We start from the raw sequence: 20,654 nt of genomic DNA, 5'->3' as shown, positions 1-20,654 counted from the left end.
CAGTAACAACAGGTTTAAAATAGACTTCCAGGGATCCTAAAACAACAGAGGAGGACTCACAGGGACCACTGGGTCCAAACACCAACACTTCTGTTTTCTTTTTGTTAAAATTTACAAAGTTTAGAGCCAACCAAGCTTTAATGTCATCTAGACGTGTCAAGAGAGGTTTTATGGAGATACCATCCTTGTGCTTTAGTGGCAAATAAATTTGTCAGTCATCGGCATAACAATGAAATGAGATCCCATGCCTTCTAAGGATAGAACCCAGAGGCAATAGATACAGTAAAAAGAGCAGTGGCCCTAAATTGAGCCCTGTGGGACGAGGAGCAGAAGATGATTCGGAACCGAGAAGGCTGACAGAGAAAGTTCTATCTGACAATCGCCTGTATTTGTATAGCGCTTTTCTAGTCCCTGAGAACACAATCAGTCATCCACCCATTCACACACTGGTGATGGCAGCTACATTGTAGCCACAGACGGAGGCGAGGCTGCCGAACACTGGCGCCACCGGGCCCTCTGACCACCACCAGTAGGCATTGGGTGAAGTGCCCCGAGCCGGGGCTCGAACTGGCAACCGTCCAATTACATGACGAACTTCCAACTCTTGAGCCACAATAATAATAATAATAATGTGTATGTGTTAGTCCCCGTAGGGAAATTACTCCTCTGCATTTAACCCATTCACCCAGTGAAGCAGTGGGCAGCCACCAATGCAGGGGGAGCCCGGGGAGCATTGGTGTGTAGGGACGGTACCTCGCTCGGGTGCCTCAGGGTAGCTGTTCAGTGGAGTCGAACCCCCGACCTTCCGATCATGGGGCAACCATTCTACCTACTGAGCTGTCCCTGCACCAATCTGACAGATAAGACCTAAACCAATTAAGTCCAGTGCCACCAATACCCACTACATCATTTAATTGAGAAATTAAAATATTGTGGTCTACTGTGTCAGTGGCAGCAGTTAGGTCAAGCAAGACCAGAACAACATGGTTACCAGAATCACATGCCAGAAGGATGTTATTAAAAACCCTTAATAATGCAGATTCTGTGCTATGAAGGGTTTTAAAACCTGACTGAAAAACCTCAAAGATTCCATTTTCATCTAGAAAATCTTTCAGTTGACTAAAAACAATTTTCTCTAAAACCTTGGAGACTAAAGGCAGCTTGGAAATAGGCCTATAGTTCGCTAAAACTGTGTGATCAAGGCCAGGTTTCTTAAGCAGTGGCTGCACTACTGCATGTTTGAAATTTGCAGGAACCACACCAGAAGACAGACTGCTTTTAATAATGTCAAGGACATACTATCCTATACTAGGAAAATTTTCTTTAAAGAATTGTGGAGGGACAGGATCCCGTGGGGAACCTGTGGGCTTAATATGGCGAACCACATCCTCTAAAGTGGAGAGCGTCACAAGCTCAAACTGAGTGAAAACAACAGCGTAAGGGACAGAGACTGAGGGGTCAGAGTCAGGAGCTGTGATAAGAGCCCTGCTGGTGATGACCTTAAATAAAAAAGTTCAGAAAATCAGTTCAAATCTCAGGAGAAACTTCCAAACAGACATTCAATGGAGTATTAAGAACAGTGTCAATGGTCCTAAATAACACACGTGGGTTATGACAGTTGGAAGAAATAATATTTGCAAAATATTCCCTTTTTGCCTCTTTAACAGTGTTCTGGTAGCGATGCCAGCAGTCATTGAGAATTTGAAATGATACATGCAGTTTATCCTTTTTCCACCTCCGTTCTGCTCGACGACATTCCCTCTTAACTGTAGAAGCTCATGAAGAGCTTCTACAGTGTTTTTTTCTGCTTCTGCTATGGTTTCTGTGCTTTTGCAGCAGCAAACCTTTTTTCTTGAACACAGGTTGCTATTGAAACTGTATCTGACAGCATGGCAAATCTGCAAGCACCACTATTGGACCAACTGGTAAGTATTTGCACATTCTTTCTAATTAAAGGGTTTCCAGGTAAGCTGACAACAGTTTTTAACTAAAAACATCAAATAATAATAAATAGATCACACACACATACACATTTAATTTTTTATTAATAGTTGCTCTGTGCAAAAAACAAAAAACAAAAAACAAAAACTGAGCTTCAAGGGTTAGAGTTTCAATTTTTTTTTACAGTGCAAACTATGTCATCGTACAAACAGAACTGGTTTGGTTGATCTTGTATCACATTTGGATTTTCTTTCTAGGCTATGAAAAAATAAACTAATAAAAGCTTCATAGGACACCGAGGAAATGAGACTATGGGACATGCCCACACGTGTATTTAAGGCAGAAGAAAGCAGAGCAGTGCACAAAACCTGCAGCAGTGCAATGGAGACACAGAGGAAGACAGGATCAGTTTCCTTCAACAACTATAAAATATTTAGAAACGGTATGGTCTTAAAATTATATGTTGCCTTCTATTATACTTTCTGTTGAATTTATCAGTGTTTAGATTTTCATGATTGAAGAATCCTTACTAATAAGAAACAAGGAAAGTAGTTCAGGTTCATCATCATGATCATCAAATATGACATTTTATATATTTAAAAGTGTGCAACTCAAAATGAGCTAAAATACCTTCTGAGTTACGTCATCCGAATTTCTGGTTTTTCATTTATTTGCTGCACCCTTGAGCTGTCGGCTGCTGTCAACAACAACCTGATTAAAAATGAATTCAGATTGTTTTATTTATCTAAAACCTTTCCTCCCAAAAAGCAATATTGTCTGAATTCAGACACATTTTGTCTTTTTAAAATGTATGTGTGACCCTGTATTATAGGTGGAGATGGATTTAACCAGTGGGTTATTCTGTGTCTGGGACTCTTGAATGCAGTTCTGCTGATAGTCGCTGTTGTTCTTGGGATTAACTGTGAGTATTAGAGTTTGTGTGACCTTACAATTTTATTTTCTCTATTGTGTAGAATTTCACAATGCACGTCGACCCTGAGTAATCCCATAAGGAGAACTGATACCTTTTTTTTTCTTGATTGCAAAATACTTAGAAATGTAATTTGACCCCATCCATTTCAACATGACAATCATTTTAAAACAGTTTTGCTATAATATCCAACATTTAGTTGATCTTTACATGCCTTACATAATCTAATCTAATATAAAATGCAATGTTTCCCTGTTTAGGTGCCAAAGTCAAAGAGGGCTCCTTGCACATTTCCAACCCAGCTGTAACACAGCTCTTCAATGAGCTCGACTATCTCCGAAGCAACCACAGCGATGTGATCGAAGCTGAAGAGGAGGCCAAGAAGGCGTTAGAGAGCGCGATCAACAACCACAAAGAAGTAAAGGTGAAAATTGAGCAGCTGAAGACCGTCAATGATGGTTATCAGAAACAGATGCAAGCACTGCAAGTGGAGAAGGCAAACCTGAAGTCCAATGTATCAGCTTTAGGTGAGAAAATTTTATCCTTATTTATGTTTTCTTGTGTTAACTTGAGAAGATGAGATATCCTTTGTTTCTCTCAGAGGGATCTTGTGGCGGATGCCTCCCTGGTTGGGCTCTTTTCAACTCGTCCTGCTATTTCTTCTCCTACACCGAGTCCTCTACTGTCAAAAAGAACTGGCATGAGAGCAGAGAGGACTGTGTTAGTCGTGGCTCTGACCTGGTTGTGATCGATAACCAGGAAGAGCAGGTGGGTTGAAAATAAGCAAGAGAGGAAAATTGACAAAAAGTAACTAAACAACACAAGTTAACAGCTTGACAGAAAGTCATTAACATGGATTTGAACTTTGCTAAAATGAAGACTTAAGAACTTTATTATTCCAAACAGTCACAACCTTATTTTAAGTATATGATGTTTTTATTATTTATTTGCATCATCGTTGTTACAAGATCATCACACTACAAACAGCCAGCAAGCATGATAGGAAAACCAATAGTTCATTCTGTTATTAACAGCAATCAAACAGGCTAATCATGTTAGCAGTACTGTATTAGCAATGAACACAAAGTAATGCTGACTGGGAAGGTTTAGAAATTTAGGCACAAACTGAGGTAGATTCACCCTACGATACATCAGGAGAAGAACACAGATGTAGAACAAAATGGGTTTTGCTGCTCTACAGAAGGCAGAGTGCCAACAAATGCATTATAATTCATTACTTATAAAATCCAGCATCATAAAAGGAAAGACTGAGCTTAGACAAAATTGAAGCTAAATAAATATTCAAATATACTGATTTTTTTTTCTTTTTGGTTACACAGAAATTTATCAGTAGCAACATCCAAAATATGAAAACCAGTGATCAGTGGTGGCAAAGCGGATTCTGGATCGGTATCACTGACATAGAGACTGAGAACAGATGGGTTTGGATTAATAATGTCACAGAGGTCGAGCAACGGTGAGAGCTGAAACAATATTTTTCTTGTTTGATAATTCATTAAACATATTTTTAAATGAATTAGAATTTTTCTCAGGTACTGGATGGATGGCGAACCCAATGACCAGGGAACCCACGGAGAGGATTGCGGGGTTGCAGTTTCCTCCATCTTTAATCCCTGGAAGACTCGTTTTGATGGAAGATGCAACTGGCATAACTTACACTGGATATGTGAAACGCCATCAACCTCCTAGGACCTGGCGTCCACATATGTGGACATCACATTTTGGGTTGTCTAGAACAAAATACTACATTTTGCTCTACAAGGGCCTGATATCCACTTACGAGGACATTATACTGCCACTGTTTTATCGAAATTTAAAGGGGATGTCCTGATATGTGGATCTCATTTTTCTCAGAAAAAAAAAAAAATCACGTAATTCTTTGTTTTTACATTCATCAGGTCCCAATCAGCCAAAATAGCAAAGAGAAATCAAAAATGCATGCCATTAAAGAGTTCAGGTCTTAAGAGGTTAAGATAAACTCTACTGCTCAAGCAATTACTTCAGATGATCCTGATTGTACTATAGCAGTTGTTGCTATGTCCTCTAGTCTTGCAGAGTATATTACAGTGCAGGTTTGAACATTAATAAATACATTGAAGACTTGTGTTTGGATTTTTAAAATGAATTTTGACCTGTATCTTTTAACTGTATTTTAACCAGGGGCAATTCTAGGATCAGAGCTTTGGGGGTGTTGAGCACCCAGAGAGCTGCCCAGCCAGCCAAGATACACTTTACTCGTCACAATGAGACTTCTTCCCTGTCTCTTTCGGTCCCTGCATCCTCCCTGTCCTCATCGTCTGTTGTCTTCATCTCCGTTATCAGTCATCATAATTTTACCATCTCTGTGCAAGTCTGCAAATTTCTTTATTAAATCATAAGATTCTTAAATTCATCAAGTCTCTCTGCCTGGGTCCTCATCATAAAACATGACATCACTGTTTTGTACATTTTAACAATTTAATCCCACATTTGTGAAAGAAAAGCAAAACACTTTTTTGAAAAGTCTGTAACAAAACCATCAAATCTAATAAAGGTTATTTAAATGCTGCAAAAGAAGAATGGATTGGAATAAAAAAGGAAAAAACATCCTAACCTTAATTACTGGGAGAATAATGAATGATGCTCATAGTGAGTAAGAAGTAAACTGACTGCATTTTTTGGACAGAGATTCACTTTTAATGTGTTTGTATAATATAATACAGACACATAAAAAACACTCCAAAACAGAATAAATTATTACAAAATATATTTTAAAAAAAAGAATATAAAAATGGAGGCAACTCTGCCTGTGGTAGAACGTATACAATGCATGAAAAAAATCTTTACTGCAGATACTAATTTCATGTTGTAAGATTTATGAGTTTCATGCTTTCATAGTGGTCCTTAGGAGAGCTTGACATTTTTATCAGATGGTCCACACTGTAAAAAGTTTGAGAAACACTGATAAGTGTCTGTGTGCTTTTGGAAAACATTTAAAGCTGCTGTACAGAATCTTTGAAACAAGCTTAAAACATTTTTAGAAACAGAGCATCTGCTTCTCTTTACAGCTCCTCACTCCACCAGGGCTGTTTGGCTCTTTCTGATAGTGAGCAAATGTGATGCACGTACTGCGGCAGTCATACAGACAACTGGACGGTCCAAAGGTTGGCCGACCTATTACTGGCTGAGGTTTTAGCAGAGTTGTGGCTGAACCACATAAAAATATATCATTAATTTTAATCTCCCCGATCAATTATAATGTTATATGAGTAAAATCAGGTTTTTTTCAGTTTCTGTTGTGCCTGTCACTGCTCCCTGTCTGTTTTCTTACCTGGTTCTTCCTGACCTTGTACTTTCTCCTCACGTTCCCTCTTTCCTCTCTCCCTCTTCGGACTGACAATCATACACAAATAGATTGTATTCAATTACATCAAAAAAATTAAATTAATATAAAAAAATACTATTAAGATCGCTAACAAAAAGTCCTCTCTCAGTGTACTTTCCACCAAAAGGCAAATAACTAAACTAGAGATGGACCGATCCGATATTACGTATCGGTATCGGTCCGATACTGACCTAAATTACTGGATCGGATATCGGAGAAAAATAAAAAATGTAATCCGATCCATTAAATATCACGAAAGCACCTCACAAAACTTGCAACACGCCGTAACTCACCTCAGCACGTTAGCACTCGGAGCAGTATGCATCACGTGATAGAGCGGCTGTGGCATGCGGGACCTGTCGGTGGTCTGGATAGCATTTGGAGCTTTGCTAGCAACCCGGCATTTCATCTCCGACAAAGTTAGTAGTAAAGAGAAGTAAAGCAAGTGTGTAAGTCCATCTCTGAATGTTTGTAAAGCATTCCTGCGTTAAGCTTAACAAACGACTGCCTCTTCTTGCTGCTACTTCAATCATGAAACTGCTTAACGATCAGCTGATCGGCTTTTCTGTCGCGAGTCCGTGTCTCTTGTTTGCTTTTGGCCCACTTTGCACCAGAAAGAGGAAACCAGCGGCTGAACAACAGCAGCACGTTTAAGCTTGATCAGCTGTTGTTAGAATGTATTTAATATTACTTTCTACTCCAGGATCTTTTTCTACAGCTGACGGCTGGTAACTGTGCAGGGGCGGATCTAGCAAAGTTTAGCCAGGGGGGCCGATAGGGCATTAACTGGGAAAAGGGGGCACAAAGACATACTTTTCTTTCTTATTCTCATTTAAAATGTCGAGCTTTTAATAAATAATTATCTGACACCCAAAGTTTTAATTTGATGCAAAATGAATAGAAGTCCATTATTGTATATAGTAACTATTAAGTCTAATATATATACCCTAGTAAGCTATAGTACTTTTTCCTTTGGGAAGGTACCATCTGTGCAGTCTGCAATTCTGTTGAAGAAAGATGTTGAATCTATTTAATATTTCTTGAAAAATAATTGATTTCTGTGCATTTTTTTTTCACACTGCATCAAATTAAGGTTGATTACGGCAATTAAGCATCATGAGGTGGAGCGTGAGGGGTGGTTCCCTATTTTTTATTTATTTATTTTTGTTGTTGCTGAGAGTTGGAACCCTATTAGTTAGGTTGCTTAATATTTATGCTAAGTACTCTTTAAAATACCAGAATAGGGAGGATGGTGTAGGTTTAAGTTTATTAGATTGATCAGTATTGCTGAACTATGAAATATTTTTTTTTGCATACAGGTATAACAGAATAGCTTTAGTGTAGTTGTTGTTTTAAACTTGAGTATGAACTTATACAAAATGCAGCAAGATATTTAAAAAACAGTTTTGTTGATTAAAAAACACTATATCGGATTCATATCGGTATCGGCAGATATCCAAATTTATGATATCGGTATCGGTATCGGACATAAAAAAGTGGTATCGTGCCATCTCTAAACCAAACCACATGAACATGTAATAAAATATATAAATATTGAAACACTGATCCGAAATAATTCTTGATTAACGGATCATTTGATTTTACACGTTTACCTGAATGTGGCTCCTTTTTTTTTTTTAAATCTATAATTTTATTGCTAAAGTGTTACGTCCAACCAAGTACTGTATGCTTTTTATATTTTTAGTAGTGTGTCACACAAACAGCAAATATTGTCAAAAAAGTAAGAAATCTTTGGGGGTGCTTTGATTCATTTGTGCTGAAGCACTCTCCAAAAATGGGCTAAAAATCGCCTCTGATTTTAACACTTGTGCTCAGGTTTTTATTGTTCGCAGAAGACGATATATTTTTTTTTTAATGCTCAAACACGGAACTTCTTGTTTCAGATCATCTGAAAACCAATATTGTACGTTTATTTGGTGAATTTTAATTTAACCAAAACGCACTTATTGAAGTTTTCTCCTGTTAATTGGTGCAAAACAGACATGACACCCAGTACTGGTGCTTGTTTCTCTTAATCTATGCCAGAGACTTAAAACTGGTGAAGGTTTGATACTGAAAATATAATATATTTGGAACAATGCGAATTGATCAAAATTTGATTTGGTTGCACTTTTAAATTGTTAATTGATAAAATGTGTTTTTAAGGCTTTAAAATCTATGTGACTAACATCTGTACTTGTGAAGTTGTGAGAGCTCAAAAATACTAGAAAGTAAAGTAACAATCTAAATGTAACACTGAAAAAAATCAAAGAGTAAAACACTCTCCCTCTCCTCACTCTCATATTGACATGCAATTTTACTAGGTACATCTGTGTGCCCCAAAAATATCTGGGCCAGACTAAATCTGCTTCAAACACGGCCCCCACAGTGTGTTTTAAAATAACTTTTAAACACTTTCAAACTTAAAAATCTACCTATAGATGATTTTGATCATTGTTTTTTTTTTCAAGTGATGCATTCAGCTCAGTGCTGACAACATCATTTGAGACCAAAACCTTCTTGATTTTGATGCCTGTCAACTCAAATTTTTTGCTTTCTTTCTTTTTCTTAAAAAAAAAAAATCAGTATCATGTTCAGTGTTTGGTACTGCTATTTGCTCTAATGTATTTTGTTTGCTGTCCCACATCATGATATATGGTAAAAGCTTAACCAAAAACTATAGTTGATATTTTGGCTGATATTTTCTCACAAAAACATATCATCTCATATATCAAAAATCTTTCAGCATTCACATTAGATTTTCAGCAGAAAATATTAAATAAGTTGTTTTTTATAAGTGAGCTAACTTGACAGCTTAAATTAAAAGTTTGAGCTTCGATTGGCTCCTAAGTAATTTGTAACCTAACACATCAGAAACCAGCAATCATGAAAAAAATAGCAAGCAGTACTGCAAATTATTGGTCAGTGTCACAAGTCTTTAACAACTCGCTCCACAGTCCTGTCTCCCTCTCCTCACCAACAGATGACTGCCCCTCTTGAGCCTGGTTCTGATGGAGGTTTATTCCTGTTAAAAGGGAGTTTTCCCTTCCCACTGTCGCCAAAGCCCTTGCTCACAGGGGCTTGTATGATAGTTGGAGTTTCTCTTATTATTGTGCGGTCTTTACCTTACAATATAAAGTACCTTGAAACAATTGTTGTTGTGACATTTTATTATATAAAAAAAACTGAACCTAACACTGACGAGGGTTCCTTCAGCTGTGATTTGGACAAATTCTTTGAATTCTCTCAAAGAGATCAGCAGACATAGATCTCATGTATCTGGAAAGTAATTGTGGCACCTACACATTAATAACATCTATCACTTCCCTCTTTGTTTTTACAGACAGCAGATTCCACTGGAACTGATTGTTGATGACCTCAGCAGTATTTGTTGCAATCTGTGACAGACTGTTGCTTAAATGCACTGACATATGACTGATTTAGACTGAACAGTGAGAATGGAGGAGACAAATGGTGGTTTTCAGACACTTGTCTATGAAGACGATTTGCAGGAGGAAGAGTATCCTCCTTACCATCAGTCTAACAGGATACAAGGTATAATAATTCAAATTTTTATTCATTGCACTCCCATAGTCAGGTTTCTGATTCTTTTGATTGAAGTAGGTTTTACAGAGTTAAGATATAATGACAGGACATGATGATCTGAGACAACTACGTGTAAGGTTTACATGCTCTAACAGGATTTTTTTCTAATCATAAATAAAGAGTACAGAGCAGATGTTAAATAAACTACTAGTAAACAGTAATATTAAATCCTAAAATGATCACATTTTAATCTTTTAATTCTTCATCCAAGTTATATGTGTGTTACCTGCGTTTAAGCTGAAAATTCATAATGTTCTGCCTGTTTAGTGTCCATGTTCACTATGAGTCCTGGGAGACGCCACAGACTGGCTGCAGTGTGCCTGGCGCTTCTTGCTGCTGTTCTTCTGATACTGAATGTTGGCCTGGGGATCCACTGTAAGTCATTATGAGTTATAGTGCACAGAAATGTTTTGATTATCAAATCATTTCTTGCATTTTTCTTTTGCAATTTAGCAAATGGTTATCAAACTTTGCCAATAGTCCAAAAAAAGAAAAAACTTCAGAAAAACTGAAAAAAGTCCTGATAATTTTTCTGCCAGAACACCTTCTGTTTTTTGTTTGTTTGTTTGTTTGTTTGTTTGTTTTAGTACACAAGAAAATTGTTTTTTATTCTTTTCTTTTTATTCTCGTCAATTCCAAAACTGTACTAAAATATGCCGGCATCCATCTCCTCATAAAATGACTAAACAATCATTTACAATCTTTAAAATTTGAGCATTTTTATTTTCCTTGAAATTAGTTTGTCCTCATGTAAAGACATGGAAGTGACTTCAAAGTGTTGTCTTTAAACAGGATACCTGGCAAACATTAACAAAAATGTAAGAATATTTAACAATATCCAGAATACATTTAAGCTGGAATCACTGCCTCGTGGTTCTTTGCATCAGCCAAATTGTTAAGCTGTGGTTTCTATTCTTGTCTGTTGAATCATTGCATTTACTTCATCAATGAAGCCGAGACTACTTTATCCTAGATTAACACTGTAGGATCTCTACCTTACAATATGAAGTGACTTGAGATGAGAGTTGTTGACAGCTAAGCGGTGCTACATGAATAAAACTGAACAGATCAGTGATCCTGTGATTTAGGTTTATTAGAAAAAAAAGATCGATGACTGCAGCCCTCTCAGCACAAGGCTGACAGGACTTTCCCCCCCATATAATAAATAAATAAAACACAAAATAAAACATTAAAACAAAAAAGACAGATTACTATACTAAACTTCCAGATAGACTGCATCTACTGGATTTGTTTTGTCTACGCTTACCTTTCAAAGACAGTGAGGAGCAAAGTACAATTAGAAGTGTTTCCTCTGATGAAAACTTTTCATCAGCAGCAAAGGCATAAGGGTCACTTAAATGGATCACTTAAACTCTGGTTCAAGGTGCACATCTTTTTCTCTGCTGCGCTAAAGATGCTCTCAGCTGTTTAACTTTAGGGATGGAGAAAAGTTTGACATATTTCATGACCATTAAATATTAGCGAGGCCTCTGAGAATGAGGTCAAGCAAAAATCCCTGCTTGTGCTCATGGACTGTAAATTTCAACAAATAAGACAATAATACGACAAACTGCTGAGTGACACAAGAGCCTAGGGGAAGGGCAAGCATGAAGTGAGATGCTGTGTGTGTGTGTGTACACATGTGCTCACACATGTTGGTACCTCTCTCCCCGTAGCAAAGTCCTGAATAAAGTCTGAATGTTCAGTCAATCAAGATCCATACGAGCTGTAAAGAAAATAACCTCAGCTTTTTCTTGGATGTTCAAAGTTTTTCAGTTCATACAGGAACATCAGCAGTCTGGGTGAATGTATCGCTGTTTACTTCCCCCGTCTCATTGAGCCTGGTCAGGATGTGTTCAGAGGAAAAAAGAGGAACAGAAAGAATTTTAAAAAGTTAGGGGTTTTTTTGTTGCTCTTGTTTACTTTTAAGCCAAAAATAAAATGAATAAAGCTACAAGGTTTAATATTGAGAAACTTGAGGTGGAAAATGACTTGAGCATTGTATAATTCAAGTAACATACATTGAACATACCATCAAAAAGTAAAATAAATCATAACATTAAACTCACCTTGCTAAGTTGATCAGGCTTTTTGCTTCATCCCCTGAGACCAGCTGCACTGAAGCTTTTGTCCTCATCTTTTTCGCTCAGTGAGGTCTTTCCTTTCCTTGGCCATTCCTCTGCCAGCTGCCTTTGCACTGGAAAACCAAAGTGTGTGATCACAGGTTAAGTAAAGTATATTTTTCCAGTGCAGAGTTTAGAGTGCTCCATTTGGTGATAGCTGTTGAGCAACATTTCTAAGGATGTTGAAAAAGACAAATATTTCTGTTTACTATTAGGCAAAATCATCACATAAATTACATTTTCAACAAAAGTTAGAGCGAAGGCACAGTTACAGGGAAAATGTGTCTGTCTGTGACTAAATGTACTGAGGTGAGTAATTTGCTATCAGCCTGCTTATTGATTCATTGTACTGATGCTACAATGATTTGTACAAATCTTGGAAATCTACAATAACATTTCTAAATAAAACTGATGATGTACAATGTTGTCAAACCACCTGATTTATAATATTGTTACTTAAGAATAAGAAAAGTAACTGATAGGTTTGTAGCTTGAACCCATCCGCTGGAACGTTGAAGACAATATAATTACACTGCAAAGCAAGACACAAGTAGGCAAGCTTCTTCATGTTTCTCGTGCACGGGAGAGAACCGGACAGACGCCGTTCCTTCGCTTGACCCCAGTTGCTCTCGTCCGTTCTCCCGTACCACTGTTCTTTTATTGAGGTTACATGAATATGCATAAGTTCATTAACATATGACGTCTACATACACACAAAGAGTACCTTGCCTGTGTGTGTGTGTGTGTGTGTGTGTGTGTGTGTGTGTGTGTGTGTGTGTGTGTGTGTGTGTGTGTGTGTGTGTGTGTGTGTGTGTGGCTTGCTGATCAAAGGGTCAAACATCCTTGGTCAGGAAGAGGGTAGCCTCCCCCTCACCCTAGATGGTTCATCCTAGATAACACGGTGAGGAAGTCCTGCAGTTCATCTAAACAAAGAGCACTTAGACTAGAACAGACGCAACTACGTTAATCCTACCATAAAACAATAAGACACGGTATGACCTCTCATGCTCCCAAAGTGCTGTCTAATACACACAAAGTTTGCAGACTATCAAGGATCAAAACCTCTACCAATCTACAACTAATTACAAAACTCTAAGCATATATAAGTAAATATTTCTAAGCATAAATGACAATCAACAATACAAATCTAACAGTAACCGTATTCAACAATTGCAGATAACAAACTCACAGACACTCACCTCACGCTCGATGATACCGAACGCATCAGCAAAGAGCTCATCAACCTCCAGGATACTTACAAGACTGCAGTGGAAACCATGAAGGATGCCAGGAAGCAGCTGGACAGTGAGATGAGCCGTCAGACACAAACCAACTGGGAGCTTGAACACCAGACAAAAAGAAGCAATGACTATAAAAGTCAGATGGAAAAAGTTACGAAGGAAATTGAAGCCATGAGAACACGCTTATCAATGCTTAGTAAGACCGGTTTCATTGTTTCTGTATATGATACGATTGTAAAAGCATAATGATTTGTTTCATAATTTTCTATAATGGTGGTATTTTCTTTTGGAAACAGGCGATGGCTGCAAACACTGTCCTGCAGGATGGATTTTAATGAACTCTGTATGTTACTACTTCCCCTTGAAGTCAAATGAATTCAAAACATGGAAGGAATCCAGAGATTTCTGTCAGCTGCAGGGAGGAGATCTTATAATCATAGACAGCCAAGATGAAGAGGTTTGTTAATATTTCTGTGCAGCAGTGTTCATGCAGATTTCTGAAAATTTATCTTTGGTTTTGTTTCTTTTTTCGTTAGAACTCAACAGTCAATTATTTGATAAATCATCAAGCTGCCCCGAGACAAACTCGTGACCTGGTCTGGGAGTCTGACGTTCCTCGCCGTGTGAGACCTTGGATGCCTCACAGAGACCCTGAGTTTCTGGATTGGATAAGCAGAAGAATAAATCATCAAGATACGCCTCATCCCCCAATGGGCTTCTGGATTGGACTGAGTGATGTCCAAGAGGATGGCACTTGGAAATGGTGGGATGGAACATTACTTGCTGAAGGGTAAGAGTTCAGTGTCATTTAAAATGACTGCTTTCATTTCAAACATGAAGAAATATAAACATAAACAACAAAAGTTGTCTCCAACAACACTACACAGCTTATTTTACCTGCTAGCATGAGTTAGGAGGCATTATAAACTTATTTAATCCAATCCCTTTGATGCAATTAAAATTATCAGCTCAATATCATCTATATGTACAGCAATGACATATATGCACATATATGCATACATACAAATACACATCTCTATATACACATACATATGTAATGCAATATGCAATGCACAATGCAAAACAACAATCTACATTACTACAGCCAAAAGGGTGTACCCGGCCTTTTCCTCCTACGGTGGCTGGGATAGGCTCCAGTCCCCCTGCTACGCTAAATTGGTTAAATAGAATACAACAGATGAACATATACATTCGTACTTCTACTTTTTTATGTTTTCATTTTGTTTTAATTATACACTTAGTCCATTCTCCACATACAGATATACAAAAACTTCTTCTTGGTCTTTGAATACTGTGCATCTTTTCATTTAATGTAGCATGTAATGTAAAATTTGCTGGAAATTTCACATTAAGAATGAAAAGTACGTAAAGTAAAGTTTATATAGTTCTTTTTGCAGACATAAAAGCAACAAAGAACTGTACAAAAGTTAAAACACAATTAATATCAAGGTAATCATTTTTTGAAATAACAAAAGAATGTCAGGAGGAGGCCTGATTAAACGTATACACACGGTGAAACTTGTGTAAATCAGCGGTCAGTTGTGTTTGTCCTCCTGAAGGATAAATTACACGAATAAGATAAAAGGTGAATAACAATTAATGTGAATCGCGTGAAAGGAAATCCTGTCTCAGCAGTGTAACTTGTCGTTTGCTTCAGGTACTGGAACGATGGAGAGCCAAATGATGTCAACAATGAGGACTGTGCAGCGCTGTATCCTAAAGCAAACTTCTACAAGAGCTGGAACGATGTTAGATGTGACACCCAAATGAAATGGATTTGTGAAAAAGCACCAAAACCACTGAGCTAAAATATCTGCAATAATGCATCACAATCTTACATAAACACAAGTTGCTATCAGACAAATCTCTGTAAGCATTTAATAAACCTTTTAGCATATTAGCAAATCTTACAGCTAACATGAAAAAGCATTATTCAGCACATTTATATAAAGTAAACTGCTGTTTAAAACTGTTATGCCCATATGTGTACCCTGTATTTATCTACAGCAATGCTACAGTAAATTGTTCATCTAAAATATATACAGACTTACAGTGTTTTACATTATTAACACAATATTATACCAGTATGTCTGTTTACACCTCATCTGCTGATGAACACATTAAGAAACACTTGTGCCTGGTAACAATTAAAACTGCAGCTTTAATAACCTGTTTCTGTTAGCAGCCTGTGTACAAAAGGAAAGATGATAAATAGAGAGTCAAAGTCATTATTTATACTTTAGTCAGTATTTTTAACTGTAGAAAATATTTTGGAAGGCTAATAACATATTTCTGGAATATTTGAATTATATAAGACTTCAACTTAACTGGATTACTGGATAATTTAGAAATGAGATCAAGCATGTTGGTGAGCATCTGAAGGGATAATAAGTGAATTTTGTGGCTGCTTCCTGTTATTCATTTTAGGCCTGACAGAGTAGCTGCTGTCCATCACGTGTACAGAGCATGATATTATCAGTTTACTTCTTTAAAAGAGTTAGAATATGTTCCTCTAAAAATCATAACTTTTGAAAAACAGTTTCTAAGACAAATGTAAATGTCAGAAACAATCTAAATAAAGAGAGAGCACATCTGCAGAGGGAAAACAGTGTCTGAGAATATTTAATGAATCGTATATTTCACATTCAAAAACTAATTTCTGAGTGTGCTAAGGCAGCATAATTGTGACAAAGGTGAGGGATGTATGAAATATTCTCTTTACCAAAATAGTTCAAACTCATGTTTATTTAAACTTCTTCAGTTCCATGAATGAAGTCTGCATTTCAGTCATTAACTGTCATCACAGGGATGCTTTTTACCAAATTTTCAGCACCAGTAGTGGCTCGTTTGAACATTCTTTCTAGTTATGGTGCTAAGCTTTCCATCTCTAGGTAGGTCCACGACAAGTTTAGCACAAGACACAGTGAGACATGAATGGGCAAATGAATGGTGGTAATGAGGAGACCACCCACATGTACCAATCAATAATGTGCACAAATCATTATGAAATTCTGCTTCAGCTTACAAAAGTTATGTGCACTTTTGTGGCATTTACATCTCTTTGGTTGAGATAAAAAAGCCAGAAGATGGTTACGACTGAACAAATGAGTCACAGGATAAAAAGCACAACAAAAGAGGAGTTTGATGTGGCTAATGTGATCGTACTGCAGTTCAGATTTTCAGAATCTTAAATGAGCTGGTTGGAAATGTTAAGTCTAATTATTGAATGTTGTCATTGTGTTTCTTAAATCTGTAAGGTGTTAGTTCAATCTATAGGATCAAGACATTCCTTTGTCTCTGACCACCTCTCCAGCTACTCTGTGCTGGGGGAGGATTATTGTAGACACATCCCTTGTGAAGATTCTGTTTCTTGTGTGGTCAGCTTCCTGCCCTTTTGTGGCTTCACTGTGTTGTGCACGGTGAACCAATACAGGAATTGAACCATATATTGGGTGTGGGGGAGATTACCATTTTATGACTAAGGATGTTGTTAGAAACAGTTGGAAGTCACGCACACAGAAACACATATTCTCACATGACACACACACACACGTTCTTGCACATGCATACCGATGTTTATACATACACACACATAGTGCCTTGTCTTAGAACCATTTGGGGGTTCACGGTGGGAGGTGCTTTTGCTGTGATGTGTATTGTGTGAACTGTTTTCCCAATAAAAGGCAGCAAGCGGAGGCCGTCGTTGGGGTCAGTCTACGGTAGGATTCAGAGTGCTTTCTGAGACACCGGCTGGGTCTCCCTTGCTTAGCAAGTAAAAGATGTTCGTCTTGTTTTTGTTGTTAACGAGAATAAGTTTCTAAACCAGCGGGGCTTGTGGAAACACAGACCCAACAGGAAACATCTTGTATACAACTGTAAACCTTTGAAATTAAAATAATATTTTTCTATTCATAGCTCCTGTAGTCTTCAGTGATGAGTCAATGTTACTTTACAGTTTCTTACTAGACAATTTAAATTCTTTATGGGGATGATCATGCTCGACACAAACATCCACTTGAAATAATTTCATTCAGCTATGAAAAAACTAATGTGTGGACTGAAACTTCTCAAGCTGTCTCTCACATGTCATTTAACTCGGTCTTTAATTTGGAGATGGTACAAAAGAGCTCACTCCCAATACTGCTGCAAGTTGTTTTTTTGGGATACCACCTTGGAGTTGCCTTATGACACTGTCCCTATCCAGATCAGTCAGCCATGGCGTGCTAGGTGAAGACCCAACTGACCGCAGTAGCCCCAGTAAAGATGCCCCTGAGACAATCCAGCACACAAACAGCAGGGTGCTAGCAGGAAGGGCATACATGGAAAGCCATATCAAGGTGGCCGGCGTAGTAATCTGAAACATCTGTGCCCAGTACGTCCTGGAAGTCCCAAGGTCAAAATTTTAGACGCCCCCTATGGTGGTCGAGAATGACAAAGCTAAGATCCTGTGGGACTTCCAGATACAGATGGACCGAATGGCGATAGCTAACAACCAGACATAGTAGTGGTAAACAAGCATGGCCATAGTGATACACGTAGTGATACCAAAAGACAGCAACATCAGGAAGAAGGAACACAAGAAGCTTGAGGAGTACCAAGGGCTCAGAGAAGAGCTTGAGTGGATGTGGAGGGTGAAGGTAACAGTGGTCCCCGTGGTAATCGGAGCACTAGATGCAGTGGTTCCCCAGCTCGGCGAGTGGCTCTAGCAGAACTAACAATATTATAATGGAAATCCCACAGAGGACTGAACAAGGACTCAAACTGAAAGTGTTTTTCCTGTCATCTCCAACAACTGCAAAATATTTTGAGGTTATAAAATGGTGTGTTCTAAATCATTTTATTACTTATAAGCCTTGATGATGATAGTTTTAAAGTAAGATTTAAGATAATTATCATATATTGGCATGTAAAAAGTGTAAATCAACACTTTATGAATGGTATTCTGCTGGTAGTCGTTGGAGTTCTTGGGATTAACTGTTACTATGACAGTCTACGTGACAAAAATACAACTTCAGTTTCCCTTTTCTGTAGAATTTCACAGTCCGATCACCAAAAAAATGAATGCTGAGCAACTATATTAGGGGACAAGGGGATTTTACATGTTCAAAAGCACTTTGAAATGTATTTTGAGGGTATTCATGGAAACATACAAATGTGGTGATTTTTGATCAGCATTGGTGTTTGTTCCAAAGTTTAGTTTGATATTAGATATTTTACATTATAGACACACACACAGATGTGATGTGATCGAAAACGAAGAGGAGGCCAAGAAGGTACTAGAGCATGTGATTCTCAAACTTTTCACAATGAGTACCACCTCATAGAATACATGGCTCTTGAAGCACCACCCTTGTGACCGGCATTAAAGTACAGTAGTATAGGCCTATTTAGCACCACATACAGTTTACACGAGACAATTTTATTTATTATATGAATGTTATTTATTTTAACTGTCATAAACAGGATGGAACAAGTGATAATAATAACAACTGTACTGCAATAAGACATCCGGTCTTATGTGATGACATATGAACAAACTACTCTGCGTTTAGAATAGAATAGAATTCAATAGAATAGAATTCAACTTTATTGTCATTGCACATGCACAGGTACAGGGCAACGAAATGCAGTTTGCATCCATTTATCAGGGCTGTTGTGTTTTCAACATGCTTTGATGCTTCTATCTTGTTCTATTTCATCTGAACAAGCCCCCCAAAAAGGGGTGCTAACCATAGCTGTGTAGCTAGCCACCTTGTAGCACATTATTATATACTAGCTAGCCCAAATTCAGTAGCCCTACAAACACCACTGCTGTTGAGTTTTCTCTCTTCATTTATGTCAGAAGTGCTAACAGAGCTGTACGTTTTAATTTTTGCTGCGGCGATTAAGCTGCTGGATTTTTGGCTTCACGACCCTCCTTCGTGGTTTGTGCATGTCAAAGCCCAGTTTGTTCTTCGTGGTGTTTCAGCCGACGTGTCGTCGTGTCGAAATACCATCATGTGGTGGCCTCGCTGGATCCGCTGTCCACCCGCTGTGTGATGACCCTCCTCCCAAATCCCCCCTCCCAAGGGAAATACACCGTTCTCAAGGCACTGCTGCTGTGGCGCTACTCCCTCTCCAATGCAGAGTGGGCCGAGAAACTCCTCTTTCTCAGGCCTGGGTGATGGTATCGCTCTCGAGCTCATGGAGAGCATGCTGTGATTGCTAGGATCGGATGACAGCGGATTTGTCTTCACTCACCTCTTCCTCTGACAGTTGCTGCTGGCCGCGAAGGATTACCGCTAACTCGCAGAAGAAGCAGATCGCATTCACCTGGCTACCAGAAGCTTTGGCATCCAGGCAATAGTTCACGACTCACTGACGGCATCTTCTTCATCCCCACCGATACTCCCGAGGACCACCAACTCATCGATGGTGCCTGAGATTTTGGTACGGTGGGAAAAAGCTGTGTTTTTTCCATCAGCGTTTTGGCACCTTTGCATACCTCCGCAATGGTATATTATTTAATCTTAAATTTTGGGGGGGAGATTTCCCGCATACCACTACAGGGAGCCCAAGTACCACCAGTGGTATGCATACCACAGTTTGAGAACCACTGCATGTGAACAAAAACCATAAACAATGAAAAGTGGATATTGATCATCAATGATGGAATATTACAATTTTTGCAGCATTCACTGACAAAGTCAGCATACTAGTTGCATGATCACTGCAGCCTCCAGCATTCGTGGCATTACGCTTATGGTTGGTTAGGTGTTAGGATTATGGGTTTAAGGTCAGCATCTTACCTTATGTGAAATCATCACTTTTAATATAAGACTTTACAGGACAGCTTGAATTTTTACAAATATTTTAATTAGCCAAAACTCAGACAGTTTTTCATATAAATGTCCCAAATTACAGAAAAGATTCATTTTCATGCTAAGACCAGGTAGTGATCATTCCAGGCCTTTATCGATCTTGGTTTTTCAGATATTCATGTTAAAAATAATTGCCTCATCCGGTTATCAGTCATTCCATTCACGTTCAGACTTTGCCTCTGTCCACTCAAGTAAAACAGGGTGGAAAGAGGCAATGTTCAAAACTATTTCTTATATAAAACTGAAATCTGCAACAATCATTATATATATTCAGACTTTGGACCATAATAATTTTATGCAAATCAGAGATGGTCAACAAGAGAATGTTCAAAAACGTTGCTGATTGGAGATAGAATGACCCTAATAACTTTTATTTTATTTGTTTGATTAGGATATTGGGGACTGTGCAGCGTTGTATCGCAAAGCAAACTTCTACAAGACCTGGAACGTTGTTCTGTGTGTTACCCAAATTAAATGCGAAATAGCAACAAAACCACTGAGCTAAAATATCTGCAATAATGCATCACAATCTTACATGAACACAAG

The 20,654-nt window shown here is 38.1% G+C and overlaps 2 protein-coding genes across 2 annotated transcripts; both read left to right on the top strand.

The window, feature by feature from the left end:
• The first annotated feature begins 2,120 nt into the window (after positions 1-2,120).
• LOC113012569 (C-type lectin domain family 4 member M-like) lies at positions 2,121-4,624 on the top strand. Its single transcript, XM_026152850.1, has 6 exons — positions 2,121-2,383; positions 2,774-2,863; positions 3,133-3,399; positions 3,474-3,640; positions 4,213-4,349; positions 4,426-4,624. Exons 1-6 carry the CDS (start codon positions 2,245-2,247, stop codon positions 4,580-4,582), a joined length of 957 nt encoding a protein of 318 aa, XP_026008635.1. The 5' UTR covers positions 2,121-2,244; the 3' UTR covers positions 4,583-4,624.
• Positions 4,625-9,657: 5,033 nt separating this feature from the next.
• LOC113012707 (C-type lectin domain family 4 member G-like) lies at positions 9,658-19,412 on the top strand. Its single transcript, XM_026153003.1, has 8 exons — positions 9,658-9,812; positions 10,131-10,238; positions 13,163-13,423; positions 13,524-13,684; positions 13,764-13,990; positions 14,906-14,996; positions 17,655-17,749; positions 19,217-19,412. Exons 1-8 carry the CDS (start codon positions 9,716-9,718, stop codon positions 19,410-19,412), a joined length of 1,236 nt encoding a protein of 411 aa, XP_026008788.1. The 5' UTR covers positions 9,658-9,715.
• The last annotated feature ends 1,242 nt before the right edge of the window (positions 19,413-20,654 follow it).

Source organism: Astatotilapia calliptera, chromosome 19, assembly GCF_900246225.1.
Source record: "Astatotilapia calliptera chromosome 19, fAstCal1.2, whole genome shotgun sequence".
NCBI lineage: Eukaryota > Metazoa > Chordata > Actinopteri > Cichliformes > Cichlidae > Astatotilapia > Astatotilapia calliptera.
Note: the sequence above shows the minus strand (reverse complement) of the source record. Positions and strands in the feature narration are given on the sequence as shown.

Excerpts from the sequence above, each read along its gene's own strand:
- LOC113012569 (XM_026152850.1), top strand. The coding sequence starts at position 2,245 with ATGAGACTATGGGACATGCCCACACGTGTATTTAAGGCAGAAGAAAGC. Across the intron at positions 3,641-4,212 it reads TCGATAACCAGGAAGAGCAG|AAATTTATCAGTAGCAACAT; the intron begins GTGGGTTGAAAA and ends TTGGTTACACAG. Across the intron at positions 4,350-4,425 it reads GTCACAGAGGTCGAGCAACG|GTACTGGATGGATGGCGAAC; the intron begins GTGAGAGCTGAA and ends AATTTTTCTCAG.
- LOC113012707 (XM_026153003.1), top strand. The coding sequence starts at position 9,716 with ATGGAGGAGACAAATGGTGGTTTTCAGACACTTGTCTATGAAGACGAT. Across the intron at positions 9,813-10,130 it reads TCAGTCTAACAGGATACAAG|TGTCCATGTTCACTATGAGT; the intron begins GTATAATAATTC and ends CTGCCTGTTTAG. Across the intron at positions 14,997-17,654 it reads TCTACAAGAGCTGGAACGAT|ACGCCCCCTATGGTGGTCGA; the intron begins GTTAGATGTGAC and ends TCAAAATTTTAG.